The 21,096-nt window shown below is 45.4% G+C and overlaps 1 protein-coding gene across 1 annotated transcript in view; it reads left to right on the forward strand.

Annotated features, from left to right (window-relative positions):
* TYW2 (tRNA wybutosine-synthesizing protein 2) overlaps positions 1-14,350 on the forward strand; it is a 36,347-nt gene extending 21,997 nt beyond the window's left edge. The window contains exons 4-9 of the mRNA XM_077470945.1: positions 1,243-1,411; positions 2,463-2,661; positions 2,903-3,053; positions 3,333-3,442; positions 7,296-7,453; positions 11,357-14,350. Of these exons, the coding sequence (XP_077327071.1) occupies positions 1,243-1,411; positions 2,463-2,661; positions 2,903-3,053; positions 3,333-3,442; positions 7,296-7,453; positions 11,357-11,731 (1,162 nt within the window). The 3' untranslated portion in view covers positions 11,732-14,350. The remainder of the gene's footprint in view (positions 1-1,242; positions 1,412-2,462; positions 2,662-2,902; positions 3,054-3,332; positions 3,443-7,295; positions 7,454-11,356) is intronic.
* The last annotated feature ends 6,746 nt before the right edge of the window (positions 14,351-21,096 follow it).

Genomic DNA, 21,096 nt, shown 5'->3' on the forward strand with positions numbered 1-21,096 from the left:
GCCTAAATACCTCATGCAATCTGCTTTTGTGAATGGAGCCCTGTATATGATAAGAACATTTCACCTATACATGAGAACAGGTAACATCCCCCAATAATAATTTATACATTTTATGCTTTTCCGTTTACTGAAAATGCTGATCCAGAAGCAAACAGTATATTGCTCTATGAAGATGAATGGTCTCCTGATTTTCAGGTGTCATGTTATCTATAAATGAAGGGATTATGTATTTTTGGGAGGTCGTGGTTTGTAATTTATTTGCAAAATTTTATAACAGAATCTAAGAAAAACACTTTTATATATATTTTTTTTTTTTTTTTCATTTTTTTTCCTCCACATTTTCTGTCTTTTTTTTTTTTTTTTTTTGTTTATTTAGCAAAAAATAAAAATAAAATAAAAACCCCAGTGGTGATTATATACCACCAAAAGAAAGCTCTATTTGTGTGAAAAAAGTTATAAAAATATCATATGGGTACAGTGTTTTGCACGACCGCGCAGTTGTCGTTCAAAGTGTGAAAAGCGTTGAAAAGTGGCCTGGGCAGGAAGGGGGGCGAAATTGCCCGGTACTTAACCACTTGCCAACCAGCCGCCGTCATTATACAGCGGCAGGTCGGATTGTTCCCACAAATCGTCGTAGGTTTACATCGGCTCCTTTTTAAGGGCCATTGCAGGGCGTACGCCTGATGGTGGGCCATGTCCTCCAGCCACCCACGATCGTGGGAAAGAGAGCCAAAATAGGGATCTGTCAATGTAAACAGATCCATGTTCTGACAGGGGAAGTAGAGGGAGATCTGCTGTTCCTAGTGATTATACACACACACACACACTGTATACACTGTGTATACACACACACACACACACACACACACACACACACACACACACACACACACACACACACACACATATATATATATATATATATATATATATATATATATATATATATATATATATATATATATATATATACACACTGTGTGTGTGTGTGTGTGTGTGTGTATATAATATATATATATACCAAAAAATTGCCTATTCATTAAGGGGGAAAATCTTCCGCTCTGTAAGTGGTTAGTGTCATTTTAAAACCAGCCCCACCCCCTCCATAGAGCCATTGCTGGAGCAAGTGCATTTAGACAGGAAGTGGCTGCAAAGATTTTCTATATAGAGGTTGGAGACCAGTGACTTGAGAAATCCACCCAATGCACTAATTTTGTGTTGTGTTTTTTTTTGTTTTTGCAGAGAATACTTACAGAATGCGGGAATATTAGATGCGCGCTACCGCGCACAGAAGCTGGAGGATGGTACGGTGGCCCTTCCAGTGCTTAAAGAGAAGATCAGTGTGTCTGTCCTGAGAGAGCTCATAGAAGCCGTGGCCCCTGGAAGCTCTTGTAGGGAAACATTGATCAAGGTGAATGCTTGAATGCTATGAATGCTATGGTACTGATTATATGATTGGCGCAATTTGCAAAGATGCAATGCATAGGCTACATGCCACGCTCCGAAAAAATCTGAGGTAAGTCCTCCATCATGTGAAGTGTTCTCGCCTTCCTACCTTACATAGTTACATAGTAGGTGAGGTCGAAAAAAGACAAAAGTCCAACCTATGTGTGTGATATGTCAGTATTACATTGTATATCCCTGTATGTTGCGGTCATTCAGGTGCTTATCTAATAGTTTCTTGAAACTACCGTTGCGTCCTGCTGAGACCAACGCCTGTGGATGGGAATTCCACATCCTTGCCGCTCTTACAGTAAAGAACCCTCTACGTAGTTTAAGCTTAAACCTCTTTTCTTCTAATTTTAGTGAGTGGCTACGAGTCTTGTTAAACTCCCTTCTGCGAAAAAGTTTTCTCCCTATTGTGGGGTCACCAGTACGGTATTTGTATATTGAAATCATATCCCCTCTTGAATGTCTCTTCTCCAGAGATAATAAGTTCAGTGCTTGCAACCTTTTCTCATAACTAATTTCCTCCAGACCCTTTATTATCTTTGTTGCCCTTCTTTGTACTCTCTCCATTTCCAGCACAACCTTCCTAAGGACCGGTGCCCAGAACTGGACAGAGTCTTGTAGATCGGGAGAATTACCGTTTTATCTCTGGAGTTGATCCCCTTTTTAATGGCAATATTCTGTTTGCTTTGTTAGCAGCAGCTTGGCATTGCATGCCATTCGCTGAGCCTATCGTCTACTAGGACCCCCAGGTCCTTTTACATCCTAGATCCCCCCCAGAGGTTCTCTTCCCCAGTGTATAGATTGCATTTTTATTTTTGCCACCCACATGCATTATTTTACATTTTTCTACATTGAACCTCATTTGCTATGTAGTTGCCCACCCCCCATTCATTTATTCAGATATTTTTTCAAGGTTTCCACATCCTGCGGAGAAGTTATTCTCCTGCTTAGCTTAGTATCGTCTGCATAATGTGTGTTTTTTTAATTTATTTATTTTTTTTGCCTTCTAGAATCCTGTACTCTCCAAGCGTGCCAGGGTTCAGTCGCCGGCCCAGAAGTTACGTACCGACCTTTGTGAGCTGTTGGAGCACCATGGCATCCTCTGGAGGAGGAACCTGGAGCACGACCTCCCTCACTCATGGCAGCGACACGGCGACTTAGTCCTCCTCAGCGGAGACTGCTTTTGTGATCCTTTATGGAAACAGCTGGGTAAGTGCCGGACCTGTATCCTGCCAGTGAGTGCTGTAACAAATCGGAAATGTAAACATCTTGCCTTAGGGCAGTGATGGCGAACCTTGGCACTCCAGATGTTTTGGAACGACATTTCCCACGATGCTCAGCCACACTGCAGAGTGCATGAGCGTCATGGGAAATGTGGTTCCCAAACATCTGGGGTGCCAAGGTTCGCCATCACTGCCTTAGAGTATCTCTATATTTTTTTTATTTATAGGTATGGAGCTTTGGGTGCAAGTAGCCAGTTCTCTTGGAGTGAAACGCGTGGCCAAGCAGGGTCGAATACAAGATGATGGCTGGAGGACTCCGAATGTGACCCTGCTGCTTGGGGACGATGGATGGGTGGAGCATGTGGATAATGGCATCAGGTAGGTAATATAACACAGGTAAAATCTGCAGCACCTAATTCTCCTGAAAGAGGGTTTGAGGCAGAAAGCTGTGATATTTAGAAAAGCCTTTTGGCCCTTCCCACCAAACGCAGCACAAAGAGCTAGCGGACCGCCCCATTGATGATATCGCTGGGTGAGGTATTTCTTGAAATTTTTAAATGATTTGATTAAAACATTTTAATTGCATGTCAATGGGGAGGGAGGGGGAAGGGAAAGTATTTTAGGCATACATGACACTTGAGCTTTAACTATCTTCAGGTATTCGTTTGATGTCACCAAGTGCATGTTTTCTGCTGGAAACATTGTGGAGAAACAGAGGCTATCGGCACTTTGCTGTTCCAAAGAGACAGTGGTGGATCTCTATGCAGGTGAAGTATGAACTAGCTTTTTCCTAAAAGGACATCTCCAGCCTCTGAGCCCCCTTCCTGAAACCTCACACCCCATGCATGGTGTACCTAACACAGCCTGAGCTCAAAGAATTTGGTCTCAAGGCAATGGAACTCATTGAAGCAAACATGGGGAGGGTGTCTTAGTGCCAGGGCTACCGGGAAGGAATTTATTGGCCCTTTGCATGAATGAAGCTACCTTTTTAGGAGTGTGTCCCAAGAGAGCCCAGGTTCACAAGATTGGGTTTAAAGACAATGGGAGTCACTGAAGGGACCATAGGGGTGTGTTCAAGAGCACCTGGCCTCAAAGAAATGGGTTGAATGACACAGGGCATAGTTGAAGTGACCCTGGGCTTCTGTCTAAGAGAGCCCAGGCTCACAAAATGGTTTGAATGGCACTGGGTGGTATGCTTTAGGAGTGTGTCCAAGGGAGCTTTGGTTCACAGGATGGGGGTTTTAAAGACCTTTAAACATCATTGAAGGGACCATAGGGGTGTGTCCAAGAGCACCAAAGCTAATAGAAATGGGTTGAATGACAAAGGGCATCATTGAAGTGACCCTGGGGTTCTATCCAGAAGATCCTGTCCAAGAGAGTCTGGGGGTCACAGAAATGGCTTGAATGACTCTGAGCGTTAATAAAGCAACCCTAGAGGTATGTCCAAGAAATCCTGGCTCACAGGAAAGGGACATGCCTTAGGAGTGTGTACAAGAGAGCTCCGGTTCACAGGATAGAGTTTAAAGACATTGGGTATCATTGAAGGGACCATAGGGGTGTGTCCAAGAGCGCCAAAGCTTATAGAAATGGGTTGAATGACACAGGGCATCATTAAAGTGACCCTGGAGTTCTATCCAGAAGAACCTGGGGTCACAGAAAGGAGTTTAAAGACACTGGGATATATTGAAGGGACCATAGGGGTGTGTCCAAGAGCGCCAAAGTTTATAGAAATTAGTTGAATGACATCATTGCAGTGACCCTGGAGTTCTGTCCAAGGGATCGTGGGGTCAAGGGAAGGGGTTTAAAGACACCGGGAGTCATTGAAGCAACCCTGGGGGTGTGTTCAAGAGAGCCCGGGGTCATAGAAATGGGTTGAATGACACAGGACATCATTGAAGTGACCCTGGGGTTCTGGCCAGGAGATCCTGGGGTCACAGGAAGGGATTTAAAGACACTGGGAGTCACTGGTGGGACCATAGGGTTGTGTCCAAGAGCACCTGGGCTAATAGAAATGATTGACACAAGACATCATCGGGGTGATCCTAGGGTTCTGTCCAAGAGAGCCTGGGGTCACAGAAAGGGGTTGAATGACACTGGGCATTATTAAAGCAACCCTAGAGGTATGTCCAAGAAATCCTGGCTCACAGGAAAGGGACATGCCTTAGGATTGTGTCCAAGAAAGCTCGAGGTCACAGGATAGTGTTTTAAAGACATTGGGTATCACTGAAGGGACCATAGGGGTGTGTCCAAGAACACCTGGGCTCATAGAAATTGGTTGAATGGCACAAGACATCATCAAGGTGACCCTGGGGTTCTGCCCAAGAGAGCCTGGGATCACAGGATGGAGTTTAAAGAACACTAGAAGTCATTGAAGCCACCTCAGGGGTGTGTCCAAGAACACCTGGGCTCATAGCAATGGGTTGAATGACACTGGATATCATTGACAAGACCCTTGGGTTCTGTCCGAGAAAGCTTGGGGTCACAGGAAGGTGTTTAAAGAGACTGGGAGTTATTGATGCAACCCTGGGAGTGCGTTCAAGAGATCCTGGGCTCACAGAAATGGGTTGATTAACACTGAACGTTATTAGAGCGACTTTAGAGGTATGTTCAAGAAAAACCTGGCTCGCAGGAAAGGGACACACCTTGGGAGTGTGTCCAAGAGAGTCCGGGTTCACAGGAGGGGGTTTAAAGACATTGGGTGTCATTGTAGGGACCATAGGGGTGTGTCAAAGAGTGCCTTGGCTCACAGCAAGGCTTTTTTCAAGATACTGAGCCTAGGGGGGGAGTCAATGTTGTGATGTGAAGTATGATCCTCTGGCACACCATGATAGAATCGGCCATGTGTTGCAATGACTCCCGACTAGTCACGGTGCACAATACGAACAAGATATGCCGCCAGCACACCAACAGACATGTTTAAAAATGCAAAGCTCTTTTTATAAATTTTTGCATCACCACCACGTTTCGGGATTGCGCAGTGACCCTTCATCAGGCATGCCAGACATTATCTGTAGTGGAAATCCCCAGACACACCATCTCTGGCTTTAGATACATAAAACGGCAGAAGCCACCATAGGACTTTACAGGATGAAAATACAGGGTCTAAACAGACCCCTGACAATCTTACCTTTTGAGACAGGAATTGAGGACACAGGTTCCTCAATTCCTTTCCCTGTGGCTGCTCTCTGAAGATGAATGAACAGAACACAGAGTTTCCTGTCCATTCATAAATTGAAGCATAGTAAACACAGTCTACTCTGCTCATTTATGAATGGACACAGGAGTGATTGGTACCGATCACTCACCGTGTCCAGTTCATAAAAGGAATGGGCTGGCAAATTGCATATATTTACCAGCCCCTTCCCCCACTCTCATTCCACCTGGGTGCCTGCAGGCACCCGGCGGGAGAGGGAAGCCTGCGGTTCCTGCGGGGGACGAGGGGGGGTGACCCACCACACAAGGGGGAATCGGATGTGGGCAGCTCAGGGAGGAGCGACGGAAGGACAATTACAGAATGATGAATTGTGTGTGTGTGTGTGTGTGTGTCTCCCTCTCCAGCAGCTAAAATCTGGTGGGAGGGAAAGGGGGAGTATGACGGAACCGATCCCACACTCCGATTGAGTGCTTCCGTCAGTATACCGATTCCTAAGTCTGAATATAGATATCGGATATTCCAACCGCTCACAAGCACAAAACAAGACGACACTTGCTTAGCTGCTCAACACGGACTGTTTATTAGAACCAAAATGCCAAGTATTTATAATACAGTAGAAGACTAAAACCTAACCTAATTAGCATGAGCTAATTATCTAAATCAACACTCAGACTAGTTGACTGAGGGATAAGACTTTTCGGCTCCTAGCTCACTAAAAATTCAATAAACATTACCATAAACATCAACACAGGGTTAATTAGCCCAAACAACAATGTGTGGAATACTATTACAAGCCAGGCTAGACTCCTTTACATTATACAACCCAACAGACAGGTGGCTGGAGTTCATGACAATAGCATCTGACAGTGTGTGTCCCAACAGCATGAGGCAACACACATTATATATACATATATACAGCATTGAATCTGACTAGCACAGATTATAGTGGGGTTCTCATTCACCCTGTGCCTCTTAAAATCCAGGGCCCATAATCAGTCGGCAAGAGGCTCGCATTCAGTCCTCTCAAAAAGCCTGTGTCCTGGCTAGGTCTGTCACAGGGAGAAACCGGCTTTTAGCTGCTGGAGGGAGAGACACACACACACACAGTGCATTGTTCTGTAATTGTCTTCACGTCCCACCACACTGATTCCCCCCCGTGTGCTGGGGGCCACTACAGGAGGCCCGGTGGTACCCCCCTATCAGCAACCCTGCCTATACCAATATCCGGTATCATGTTACAGCATTTCCTCTGAAACCCCATCATACAACGGAATACAGATAATACTTATTCTATGAGGATCCAACACCATCTCTGGCTGGCTGGGTGATAATCGTGAATGAATTGATGGATATGGAGAAGCCCAGTGGCTGGAGACCTAGATAGAAGGGAACCCGCTTTGTCTGCTACGACTGCAGCTCATGCCTATATAGGTTGATATAGACGTGTTTTTTATTGTGTATTCTAGGTATTGGTTACTTTACGCTCCCATTCCTGGTCCATGCCTCGGCTGCCTTTGTTCACGCCTGCGAGTGGAATCCCCATGCTGTAGAAGCCTTATGTAAAAACCTGGAAATCAACCAAGTCTCTCATAGATGCCAAGTACACGAAGGAGATAACAGAGAGGTACGCATCATTCATTTCAGTGGGAAAAAAAAATCTTATTTTAGCAGGTTGAACCCTTCCTGAGTCTCCTCCAGAATGTTTGTTTTTTTTTTTTTTTTTTTTTGCACCTATCCCCATTGGAGAAATTTACCGTCACTTCCTGTCAGGACAGGAAGTAAGGGGAGATCTCCCCAGTAAGAACACAGATTAAAAAACAAAAAAAACCCGAGGCTGTGACCCTTCACCTCTCCATAGACTGTACCAGTGGTTGACAAGTCAGGGGTCCTTTGCTGAGATCTGCAGCTTAGAAAAAAAATGAATTCTATCAGAAAGGCATAAACTAAAAAAAGGGGAAAATGGACAGGACTTTGAAGGCACCAGGAGACACTTAGAATTCAAACAATAATATTGAATTAAAGAACTTTATTAATGCAAGCATTAAAATCCATATGGAATTGAAATCGTGATGCATACTACAAAGTAAGCCATACATGTCCAAAATTGCACATAATGTTGTTCCTCAAAACAATACTGCAACACAACAATCTCCCTACGTGTTTTAACGATAGCAGTCTTCTTCAGGGTGTTCTTTGTTGAGGACTATGTTGAATGGACACTGAAAGACAAATGTCAATCAGAGACCCGTTTTACAAGGTCGAATTTTTACATCTATACATTAAAGGGGTAAAAGATCCCCCATCCACGTCGCTTTCCTTTCCATTCCTTACCGGACCCCGGTCTATGGGCTGCCAAAGGAGTTAGATACCTTGCAGACATTTGTGATGGGAGTGCACTATTTAATCACTTAAGGACTGAGCCTCTTTCTGAGATTTGTTTACGAATTTAAAAAAAAATTTTTTGTTGCTAGAAAATTATTTGGAACCCCCCAAACATTATATATATATATATATATATATATATATATATATATATATATATGTATGTATATGTGTGTGTGTGTATATATATGTGTGTGTGTGTATATAGTTACATAGTTAGTAAGGTTGAATAAAGACACCAGTCCATCCAGTTCAACCTGAGTGAGTGTCTACAATTGTCCCTATTCCTGTACGTTGCACACTCACATCGGTCCCTACCCTCAAGGAGCCCACAATCCAAGGTTCCCATTCATATATCATATACTAGGGCCAATTTTGGACAGAAGCCAATTAACCTACCTGCATGTCTGTGGAGTGTGGGAGGAAACCGGAGTGCCCAGAGGAAACCCACGCAGGCACAGGGAGAACATGCAAACTCCAGGCAGGTAGTGTCGTGGTTGGGATTCAAACCAGCAACCCTTTTTACTGCTAGGTGAGAGTGCTAACCACTACACGTGTGTGTGTGTGTGTGTGTGTGTGTGTGTGTGTGTGTGTGTGTGTGTGTGTGTGTGTGTAGTTATACATTTTACATTTTTTTTCTAACACCCTAGAGAATAAAATGGTGGTCGTTGCAATACTTTCTGTCACACCGTATTTGCGCAGCGGTCTTACAAGCACACTTTTTGGAAAAAATACACTTTTTTTAATTAAAAAAATAAGACATCAGTAAAGTAAGACCAATATTTTTTTTTTTTTTTATATTGTGAAAGATGATGTTACACCGAGTAAATTGATACCCAACTTGTCATGCTTCAAAATTGCGCCCGCTCGTGGAATGCCAACAAACTTTTACTCTTATATAAGCAACGTTTAAAAAATTCTACAGGTTGCATGCTTTGAGGTACAGAGGAGGTTTAGGGCTAGAATTATTGCTCTCGCTCTACCTATCGCGGAGAAACCTCACGTGTGGTTTGAAAACCGTTTTCATATGGGGGCGCTACTCAAGTATGCGTTCGCTTCTGTACGTGGAGCTCGGCGCGACGGGGCACATTTAAAAAAATAATAATTATATATTATATATTTTTTTTTTATTTCTTTATTTTACCTTTTTTATTTTTACACTGTCCTTTAAAAAAAAAAAAATGGTGTCACTTTTATTCCTATTACAAGGAATGTAAACATCCCTTGTAATAGAAAAAAAAGCATGACAGGTCCTCTTAAATTTGAGATCCGGGGGGTTTTTTTTTCTTCAAATAGGTGATCAAATACCACCAAAAGAAAGCTCTATTTGTGGGTGAAAATTATAAAAATTTAATTTGGGTACAGTGTTGTATGACCGCGCAATTATCATTCAAAGTGCATCAGTGCTGAAAGCTGAAAATTGGTCTGGGCAGGAGGCAAGTGGTTAATCCTCGAAAATAAATTATTAGAACGGCCGAGCGCAGTGTATGGAATGTTTTGTTCTTTGTATTTGATAAGTTGTATTATTTACACACACACACATATACATCAAGCATAGAAAGTATGAGTATATCTTATACAATGTAAATAGAGAAATGATAAGTAGACACCAACGCCAGTTCCAAGGAATTCAGTAGACACCAACTCCAGCTCCAGACTTTTATAAATTCTCTATTTACATTGTGTAAGATATACTCATGCCTTCTATGTTTGATGTATATATCTAAACTTGACTTTGTAGAATGTGTCTTCTCTGACATTTGTCTTTTAGTGTCCATTCAATGTAGTCCTCACCAAAGAACTCCCTAAAAAAGCATAGGGGTATTGTTGTGTTGCAGTATTGTTTTGAGGAACAACATTATGTGCAATTTTTTATCTTGACATGTTTGGTCTACTTTTACATACTACCACATACAGGCGTACTTTGTATGCATCATGCTTTCAATTTTATATGGCTTTTAATGTTTGTTTAGTAAAATTATTTCATTCAATATTATTGTTTGAATTCTAAGTGTCTCCTGGTGCATTCAAAGTCCTGTCCATTTTTTGAGATCTGAAGTTTATGAATTGGAGCTTACCTGAGGTTCTAAATGCGTGCATTGGGGCTTATCCAAGGTCTTTAGTATATGCATTGGGGCTTATCTAAGGTCTTTAGTATATGCATTGGGGCTGACTTGAAGTCTGACATTTATTCATTGGAGCTGATCTGAGAATTGAACATGCATGCATTGTGGCTAATCTGAAGTCTAAAGTGCATACATTGGTTTTAATCTGAGGTCTGATCTGTGGTGTGAAGGAGAATGAATTGGGGGCGACCTGAGGTGTGAAGGAGCATGAATTGGGGCCGATCTGAGGTGTGAAGGAGCATGAATTGGGGCCGATCTGAGGTGTGAAGGAGCATGAATTGGGGGCGACCTGAGGTGTGAAGGAGCATGAATTGGGGCCGATCTGAGGTGTGAAGGAGCATGAATTGGGGCCGATCTGAGGTGTGAAGGAGCATAAATTGGGGCCGATCTGAGGTGTGAAGGAGCATGAATTGGGGCCGATCTGAGGTGTGAAGGAGCATGAATTGGAGCCGATCTGAGGTGTGAAGGAGCATGAATTGGGGCCGATCTGAGGTGTGAAGGAGCATGAATTGGGGCCGATCTGAGGTGTGAAGGAGCATGAATTGGGGCCGATCTGAGGTGTGAAGGAGCATGAATTGGGGCCGATCTGAGGTGTGAAGGAGCATGAATTGGGGCCGATCTGAGGTTTGAAGGAGCATGAATTGGGGCCGATCTGAGGTGTGAAGGAGCATGAATTGGGGCCGATCTGAGGTTTGAAGGAGCATGAATTGGGGCCGATCTGAGGTGTGAAGGAGCATGAATTGGGGCCGATCTGAGGTGTGAAGGAGCATGAATTGGGGCCGATCTGAGGTGTGAAGGAGCATGAATTGGGGCCGATCTGAGGTGTGAAGGAGCATGAATTGGGGCTGATCTGAGGTGTGAAGGAGCATGAATTGGGGCTGATCTGAGGTGTGAAGGAGCATGAATTGGGGCCGATCTGGGGTGTGAAGGAGCATGAACAACTAGCATTACCCTTTTGTTCCATTGTGTGTTTATTATACAAAGCCGCGTTTATGATTCTGTGATTGATCTCCTTTTAGTTGAGGTTGGAAGATGTGGCTGACCGTGTGAATTTGGGCCTGATCCCCACATCAGAGGCTGGTTACCCCATAGCTTGTAAACTCCTGAAGAAAAAATCGGGCGGAGTGCTCCACATCCACCATAATGTCAACTGCTTTCTCGTCAAGCAAGGACTGGATGCAGGGGACGCTGAGGAGAAACTGTGCAGTTGGAGGACGTTGGCTTGGAGGAAGTGGGCCGAGTCAGTAGAGATTAAAATCCAGAGTATGCTCTCAGAGGTTCAAGGTACCCCATGGCAAACTAAGATTTTGCAGGTGAAGAAAGTGAAGTCCTATGCTCCTCACGTGGACCATGTAGTCTTGGATCTTGACTGCCGTCCGTTGTCAGGCCTGTGATGTTCGGTTTTTTTTCTATGCTTTATGCATTTCTATTGATCGTTATCAATACCATGTGTCCTTAACTATTTCTAAAATGCAAAATAATATCGGCTGGCTTTTGTTACTAATATAGACATGTTCATGGAACCGGCTGATATTGGATATGAAACTCTGAAGAGGAAGAGGTGTCTTACACTGCTGAAAAAGTCATTGGAAAACCGTTTTGCTGCTGACTTTTTTAGTCCCATCCCCCCCCCCCCCAACCCACCCACCCCCAATCCCATCCTGCACTTTTTTATTTTTTATAATAAAAAAATATTCCCTTTACAGCTGAATTTTACGTTAGTTCAATAGCTTACTTGTAATGAAGGATGTCCCATCATGTTCTGGCTGCTGGAATCTGTAGAAAGCTTCACTACAGGGCTGCCCCGTCTTCTTCTCTCTGCTGAACTTCTGGCACTGTGGGGTTAACAGTTTTGGGTATCTGGGCTCAGCAGCACTAAAGATGATGCGACAGGGAAATCTTCACTGAAGGGCTGCCCTGTCCTCTTCCTATGGCACTGTGTGGGTTAACAGCGTTGGGTCTCTGGGTTTAGCTGCACTAAAGATGATCCGACAGGGAAATCTTCACTGCAGGGTTGCCCTGTCCTCTTCCTGTGGCGCAGTGTGGGTTAACAGTGTCAGGTCTCTGGGCTCAGCTGCACTAAAGATGATCCAACAGGGAAATCTTCACTGAAGGGCTAATTTACAGAAAAAATGTGTGTGTGCTGCTTGCTATGCACATATACTTCAAACTGTGAATTATAATAAAGTGAACAAGAACAGCTGCTACCATTCAGTAAGTGAACTCACACTCATAATTAGTAGATATGCAAATAATGGTGCGCCTATTCAACATTGTAAACTATATAACACTGAAAACTGTATATTATCTCCACAGCTTAAGTGAATATAAAATTGAAAAAAAAAAATGCAAAATTGAAAAACCACAACACCAAAAAATATATATATATATATATATATATAAAAAAAACAATGAATTACAAATATGCAAAGAAAGTCCAAAAATTGTGATGATTCTGAAGTAAGCAGATCTCCTTCTCCCTTGCAGATAAAAATTAAATTCATGCTTTAACATAAATGTGCAATCACCACCACCTTTGATTGAATTGGCCTCTTGCCTCAAAGAAATACCCACCAGGGTCTATTCAAGCCTTGTTTAAAAGTGTAGGAAGATCCTCGATAGTCAGGGAAATCAACTCCGATAATAAAAGGCCCACACGCTTTCTCTTTGAAAAACCATTTCTCAAAATGTTGCTAAAAATATAGTGGGTTAACAGCCTCAGGTCTCTGGGCTCAGCTGCACTAAAGATGATTCAACAGGGAAAACTTCACTGCAGGATTGCCATGTCCTCTTCCTGCAGCGCAGTGTGGGTTAACAGCGTTGGGTGTCTGGGCTTAGCTGCACTAAAGATGACCCGACAGGGTATGCTTCACTGCAGGGCTGCCCTGTCTTCTTCCTGCGGCACAGTGTGGGTTAACAGCGTCACATCTCCAGGCTCAACGGCAATAAATATGATTCGATAGGGAAATCTTCACTGCAGGGCTGCCCTGTTCTCTTCCTGTGGGGCAGTGTGGGTCAACAGCCTCAGGTCTCCAGGCTCAGCTGCACTAAACATTATCTGACAGGGCAATCCTCACTGCAGGTCCACCATCCAAGTGGACACAGAGTTACAATAAAAAATTGCCGAGCGAAGCGGCGCCGTGGCCGAAGCGTGGCGAGTGGCCCTGTTACTAAGTGCTACTGTATGTCCACTTGCATGATGGGGCTTGAACCTGGACTCAGGGCAGAACGTACTAGCAAGTGCACAGGCGGCGTTCATCTTGTGGGACTTTCGGAGTCTCCTTGTCCAAGCTCTGCGCCTGAGCAGTATGGGGCGGACACTATCCGATGGGGGGACAGTTTTTTGGCAGAACACCGGAAGTTCAACAGCAGGATAAGGACAGGGCATCCCTGCTGTGAAGATCTCTATGGAGTCCACCATCCTGGACATCGTAGGACATCCTTCATTACAGATAGGTCATCTAACTAAAGACGTTTTTTATTTTAGCTAAACGTCAGCTTGAAGGCAACACTGTCTTTTCCCTCAAAAAATTCCCCAAAACAGTTCACCGTAAAAATGTCTATAACTCGGCAACAGCCCATCTTTCCTATGTTCCCTCCATTGAAGATCTGTAGCCTCTGATGAACACTTTAGTATTTGTCACATTCCTGGGAGCACGAGATGCGTGTACCTTGAGTGCACTTCTGTTTGGGACCAATGCATGACTCAGGATGCGTGTGAAGATCTGCACAACCGCCCGCCTGTCTTCGAACTCCGCCTGTGCTTCCCGGGTATATAAACACAACTTTCTACATGGGTGTCCAATCGGTGTGTCTGTATGAATGACACTTACTTACACATACTCCTTTTTATATGTAGTCACCAGATAACTACACATTTTTGCTAACAATATGTGAAGCTGTCAGGGCAGAACTCCACATTCCTCCACAATCGTGTCTTGATAGCATCCTCAACTGTTGGGCTTAAGTTTTACATATTTGTGTTATGCATTAAATTATATTTTGGACAGCAATCGTCAAATACTGTAAGTCTTCTTTTCATTCTTATTGTATGCTGTGTTCCTTTTTTACATTCTGGATTCACTGTGAATTATCGTATTGTGTCTCTATCAGTTTTTATTTTCAACTAAATTCATGCACAATCCAATTGTGCTGTTTGTTTTGTTTTATTGATAAACTGATGCCGTAAGCTCTAGAATGCTTCCCTTCCTTCATGTTGGCATGAGTTTAGTTGAAAATAAAAACTGCTACAGACATAATAGGACCGGAGCTGCTGATAAAGGGGGTAGCACTGTCCCCTCCTGTACGGGGCCCAAGCCCCATCAGTTCAACAAGGTGGCACACGCAGCTTTATGACGCAGGCAGCACAGTTGGCTCCTCTTCCTCCTCTCCATCTTGCAGAAGTCCCCCTCTGAGCGGGCTGCTGATAAGGGGGGTAACACTGGCCCTCCTGTGTGGAGCCCCAAGCTCCATAAGTTCAACAGGGGGGCAGGCAACACGGAGCACAGCTGGCTTCTCCTCTCCATCTTGCAGACTGTCAGCTGCTGCAGGGGGAGCCACAGGTGGCTCGGTTTCAGGGAATGGCCCCCACTTTCCGCTGCTCCGATTTACCACCTTTCTGTCCAGGATCCCCATCATCTGCAGATTTGATCCCCCTGCCCTACCCCCTGTTTACTATGCTTCAGTTTGTGAATGAACTGGAAGCCTCTGTATAGACCCCTGATATTTCACCAAAGTTCCTTCCCCTCTAAGTATGGCCGCTGATTTTGTGGTAGTACTGTCCCTCTTGTATGGGGCCCAAGCTCCATCAGTTCAACAGCGGGTCACAAGCAGCTTTATGGTGCAGGCAGTTCCCCCTCCCTGCAGCACAGCTGGTTTCTCCTCTTCATCTTGCAGACTGTCAGCTGCAGGGGGGTAGGTTTCGGGGAATTGCCCCCCTTCCATTTCTCTGATCACCCCCTCTCCAGCATCACCTTGTTTTGCAGCTTTGATTCCCCCGCGCCCCCCATCGTGTTTACTATGCTTCAGTTTGTGAATGAACAAGAAGCCTCTGTATAGAGTGCTCCCTGTTCATTCAGATAAGACTGCAGAGAAAGGATCGGGGATTTGTGTCCTCAATCGCTTTCTCTGTCGAAAAAGTGAGAAATCGGGGATCTGTTTAGGACAGTGGTCTGCAAACTGAGGCCTGTGGGCCGGGTGCGGACCTTTGCTTGCCTTTATCTGGCCCTTGTGGTACTATTCCTCCCACTGGATACCAATGATGAGGTACTATTCCTCCCACTGACATTAATGAAGAGGGGAAATTCCTTCTACTACAGTTAAGGATCGGGCACTATTCCTGCCACTGACACCAATGATGGGGCACTATTCCGCCCACTGACACCAATGATGGGGCACTATTCCGCCCACTGACACCAATGATGGGGCACTATTCCGCCCACTGACACCAATGATGGGGCACTATTCCGCCCACTGACACCAATGATGGGGCACTATTCCGCCCACTGACACCAATGATGGGGCACTATTCCTGCCACTGACACCAATGATGGGGCACTATTCCACCCACTGACACCAATGATGGGGCACTATTCCTGCCACTGACACCAATGATGGGGCACTATTCCGCCCACTGACACCAATGATGGGGCACTATTCCGCCCACTGACACCAATGATGGGGCACTATTCCGCCCACTGACACCAATGATGGGGCACTATTCCTCCCACTGACACCAATGATGGGGCACTATTCCTCCCACTGACACCAATGATGGGGCACTATTCCTCCCACTGACACCAATGATGGGGCACTATTCCTCCCACTGACACCAATGATGGGACACTATTCCTGCCACTGACACCAATGACGGGGCACTATTCTGCCCACTGACACCAATGACGGGGCACTATTCCGCCCACTGACACCAATGATAGGGCACTATTCCTCTCACTGACACCAGTGAAGGGGCACTATTCCTCTCACTGACACCAGTGATGGGGCACTATTCCTCTCACTGACACCAGTGATGGGGCACTATTCCTCTCACTGACACCAGTGATGGGGCACTATTCCTCTTACTGACACCAGTGATGGGGCACTATTCCTCTCACTGACACCAGTGATGGGGCACAATTCCTCCCACTGACACCAGTGATAAGGGACTATTCCTCCCACTGACATCCCATTTTCAGCTTCCACTGTTCAAAGTCCACCACTGGTATGGGGCCCAACCAAGCCCCATCAGCTCATCAGGGGGGCACGAGCAGTTTTATGGTGCAGGCAGCCCCCCCCCCCCCCCACAGCTGGCTTTTCCTCCTCTCCATCTTGCAGTTTGTCAGCCGTTGCAGGGGGAGCCACAGGGGGATCGGTTCCATGGAGTGCCCCCCCCCTCTTTTTCTACTGCTCTGATCACCCTCTCTCCTGTCCAGGATCCCTGTTATCTGCAGCTTTGAACCCCCTGTGTGTCCCCCACCCCCCCTGGTTTACTATGCTTTGGTTTGTAAATGATCAGGGAGCCTCTGTATAACGTTCTCCCTGTTCATTAATTCTGGATCATTCAAAGGTTTGGGGATTTCTTTCTCCAATCCCTTTCTCTGTCTCAAAAGTGAGAAATCGGTTTTAGACCCCTGATATTTCACCAAAGCCCCTCCCCTGTGGCTATTAATAGTAATGTACAGTAATTTAGTGCTCCTGCCACATGAATGAGTGGTTTGTTCATGTGGCTGGAACCAAGCTTACAGAGGCGCCAGCTGGGAGCTGAGTTTTTTTTGTTCGTTTTTTTTTTTTTTATATGGGTGTAGGCACACCCCAAGAACTACGTCTCCTAAGAGCTCTTTCCCTATACAGCGTGTGGGCAGGCTTTTGAAAGTTGGGGCAGCATCATTGTTTTGTTGGGTGAACGAACACCGTACTGTAAACCCCCAAAGCCCAGCACCATGTGTACGTGGGAAACCTAGAAGGGTACATACCCACTGTCCACAACCCTACCAGCTAATGCCTCACAGACAATAAAATAAACCAGCTACAGTAAAAAAAAAAAGCACCTACACAGAAAAACATACATATATTGTCAAAAGTATTGTGACACATACGATTCCCCTTTCCTCAATGGTAGACCCCTCCCAGCAGCAGCAATTGACTCGCCAGCAACAAAAAGTCTGTCCCCCCCTAGCAAATCAAATCCCCAATAGCCACCATCAAAAGACTCTCTAGCACATGCCAGTGCCAATTGGCATTACATGTATTCAGTGATGGAGGTGCCTGGTATGATCCCTCACCCGGTATGATCCCTCACCCGGTATGATCCCTCACCCGGTATGGTCCCTCACCTGGTATGTTACCCCTAAAGTTATTTCATGATTCACTATATTGTCAAAAGTATTGGGACACATACGATGACCCCTCCCAGCAGCAGCAATTGACTCCCCAGCAACAAAAGGTCCCCCCCCCCCCCAAGAAAATTTAATCCCCAATAACCACCATCAAAAGACCCTCTAGCACACGCCAGTGCCAATTGGCATTACATGTATTCAGTGATGGAGGTGCCGGAACTGCATTCCCTCACCTGGTATGTTACCCCTGAAGTTATTATTTCATAATTCACTATATTGCCAAAAGTATTGGGACACCTGCCTTTACACACACACACATGAACTTTAATGGCATCCCAGTCTTAGTCCGTAGGGTTCAATATTGAGTTGGCCCACCCTTTGTAGTTATAACAGCTTCACCTCTTCTGGGAAGGCTGTCCACAAGGTTTAGGAGTGTGTCTATGGGAATGTTTGACCATTCTTCCAGAAGCCCATTTGTGAGGTCAGACACTAATGTTTGGACAAGAAGGCCTGGATCGCAGTCTCCGCTCTAATTCACCCCCAAAGGTGTTCTATCGGGTTGAGGTCAGGACACTGTGCAGGCCTGTCTAGTTCCTCCACCCAAACTCGCTCATCCACGTCTTTATGGACCTTGAAAATGGCAGGGTGTTTACATCTGCCCTTAACCAGAAGTGATGTCACAATGTCGCTTCCCGCATCCCAGACCATAGAGGTCATCAGAGACATTCTGGTCTCTGTTCACCTCTCTGGCTGGCTACCTGAACCGCCGGATTTACAGCACCCTTCCAGCCCCTCCCACCTGCCATGATCTGCCTGCAATGCATAGAGAAGACTGGGTCTAAAATAAGATATGTAATGAAAATGGAAAAGTCCAGCAATAAAAGTCAAAATAATGGAAATGTGTTCTATGAACTTCAGGTCCAGTCTCTGTGCAGGCCAGTCAAGTTCCTCCACCCCAAACTCACTCATCCATGTGTTTATGGACCTTGATTTGTGCACTGGTGTGCAGTCATGTTGGAACAGGAAGGGGCCATCCCCAAACTGTTCCCACAAAGTTGGGAGCGTGAAATTGCCCAAAATGTCTTGGTATGCTGACGCCTTAGGAGTTTCCCTCACTGTAACTAAGGGGCCAAGCCCAACCCCTGAAAAACAACCCAACACCATAATTCCCCCCCCCCCCCCAACAAATGGTTTGGCCCAATGCACAAAGCAAGGTCCATAAAGACATGGATGAGCAAGTTTGGGGTGGAGGAACTTGACTGGCCTGCGCAGACTCCTGACCTCAACCTGATAGAACACCATTGGGATGAATTAGAGCGGAGTGTGCAAGCCAGGCCTTCTCGTCCAACATCACAAATGCTTTTCTGGAAGAACGGTCAAACATTCTCATAGACCAGGGTTATGCAATTAGCGGACCTCCAGCTGTTGCAGAACTACAATTCCCATGAGACATAGCAAGACTCTGACAGCCAGCATGATGGGACTTGTAGTTTTGCAACAGCTGGAGGTCCGTTAATTGAATATCCCTGCCATAGACACACTCCTAAACCTTGTGGACGGCCTTCCCAGAAAAGAGTTGAAGCTGTTATAACTGCAAAGGGTGGGCCAACTCAATATTGAACCCTACGGACTAAGATTGGGATGTCATTAAAGTTCACATGTGTGTAAAGGCAGGCGTCCCAATACTTTTGGTAATATAGTGTATGTATGAATTAATAACTTTAGGGGTAACATACCAGGTGAGGGAATGCTGTTCCGCCACCTCCAGCATTAAATGCATGTAATGGCAACCAGTTCTGGGATGTGCTAAAGGGTCTTTTGATGGTGGCTAGTGGGGATTTGATTTGCTTGGGGGAATCTATTGTTGCTGGTGGGGGACCTTTTGTTGCTGGAGAGTCAATTGCTGGGATCTATCTTTTGAGGAAGGGGTCTTCAGATGCTGGTTTTTGGGGATCTATTGTTGCTGGGGGGTCAACTGCTGCTGGGAGGAATCTACTGTTGAGAAAGGGGTCTACTAATGCTGGCTTCTGTGAGATTTATTGTCACTGTTTGTTGATCTATTGTTGCTGACGGGGGAGAGGGGGTCAACTGCTGATGAGGTGGGTTCTACTGTTGAAGGGGTCTTCTGATACTGGCTTCTGGGGAATCTATTATTGCTAGAAAACATCTACTGTTGAGGAAGGGGTCTGCTGGTGCTGGCTTCTGGGGGATCTATTGTTGCCGGGGGTCTATTGCTGCTGGGAGGGATCTACTGTTGAGGAAGGGCTCTACCAAGGCTAACTTATGTGAGATCTATTGTTGCTGGGGGGGGTCTATTATTACTAGTGGTTGATCTTTTGTTTCTGAGAGAGTCTTATGTTTCTGGGGGGGGTGTCATTTTGCTGTTGGGAGGGGATCTACTGTTGAGGAAGCGGTCTCCTGGTGCTGGCTTCTGGGGAATCTGTTGTTGCTGGGGGGACAATTGCTGCTGGGAGGGATCTACTGTCGAGGAAGGGGTCTACTGCTGCTGGCTTCTGGTGGATCTATTATTGCTGGGGTAGATATTATGTTTCTGGGGGGTTAATTGTTGCTGGGAGGGATCTACTAATGCTGGCTTCTGTGAGATCTATTGTTACTAGTGGTTGATCCATTGTTGCTGAGGGAGTCTTATGTTGCTGGGGGGTCAATTGCTGCTGGGAGGGATCTAATGTTGAGGAAGAGGTCTACTAATGCTGGCTTCTGGGGATCTATTGTTGCTGGGTGGATCTTTTGTTCGGGGGGGTAATTGCTGCTGGGAAGGATCTACTGTTGAGGAAGTGGTCTACTGCTGCTGGGTTCTTTGCGGATCTATTATTGCTGGGGTGGATCTTATGTTTCTGGGGGGGGGTCAATTGCTGCTGGGAGGGATCTACTGTTGAGGAAGGGCTCTACTAATGCTGGCTTCTGTGGATCTATTGTTGCCGGGGGTCAATTGCTGCTGAGAGGGATCTACTGTTAAGGAAAGGGTCTACTGATGCTGGCTCCTGAGAGTTCTGTTGTTGCTGGGAGAACTATGGTTACTGGTGATTGATCTATTGTTGCGGGGCGGGGGGGGGGGGCAACTGCTGATCGGGTGGGTTCCACTGTCGAAGAAGGGGTCTACTGCTGCTGGATTCTGGGAGATCTATTGTTGCTGTGGTGGATCTATGGTTGCATAGAGTAGAATAATGTAGGAAAAATGATCCGCACTCCGGTTGTTGCTCTTAAAATGTCTTCATTTTATTGAATAGCCGCAGGGAACAAACGCTGATTAAATCAGTTGACGTGTTTCAGCCTATAAGGCCATAGTCATAACCGACGCGTTTCTGCCTATAAGGCCTTAGTCATAACCATGGTTATGACTAAGGCCTTATAGGCTGAAACACGTCTAGTGATTTATTCACCATTTGTTCAATGTGGCTATCCAA

This window comes from Lithobates pipiens, unplaced genomic scaffold, assembly GCF_037356315.1.
Source record: "Lithobates pipiens isolate NorthernLeopardFrog02 unplaced genomic scaffold, aLitPip1_a1.2 Scaffold_1, whole genome shotgun sequence".
Taxonomy (NCBI): domain Eukaryota; kingdom Metazoa; phylum Chordata; class Amphibia; order Anura; family Ranidae; genus Lithobates; species Lithobates pipiens.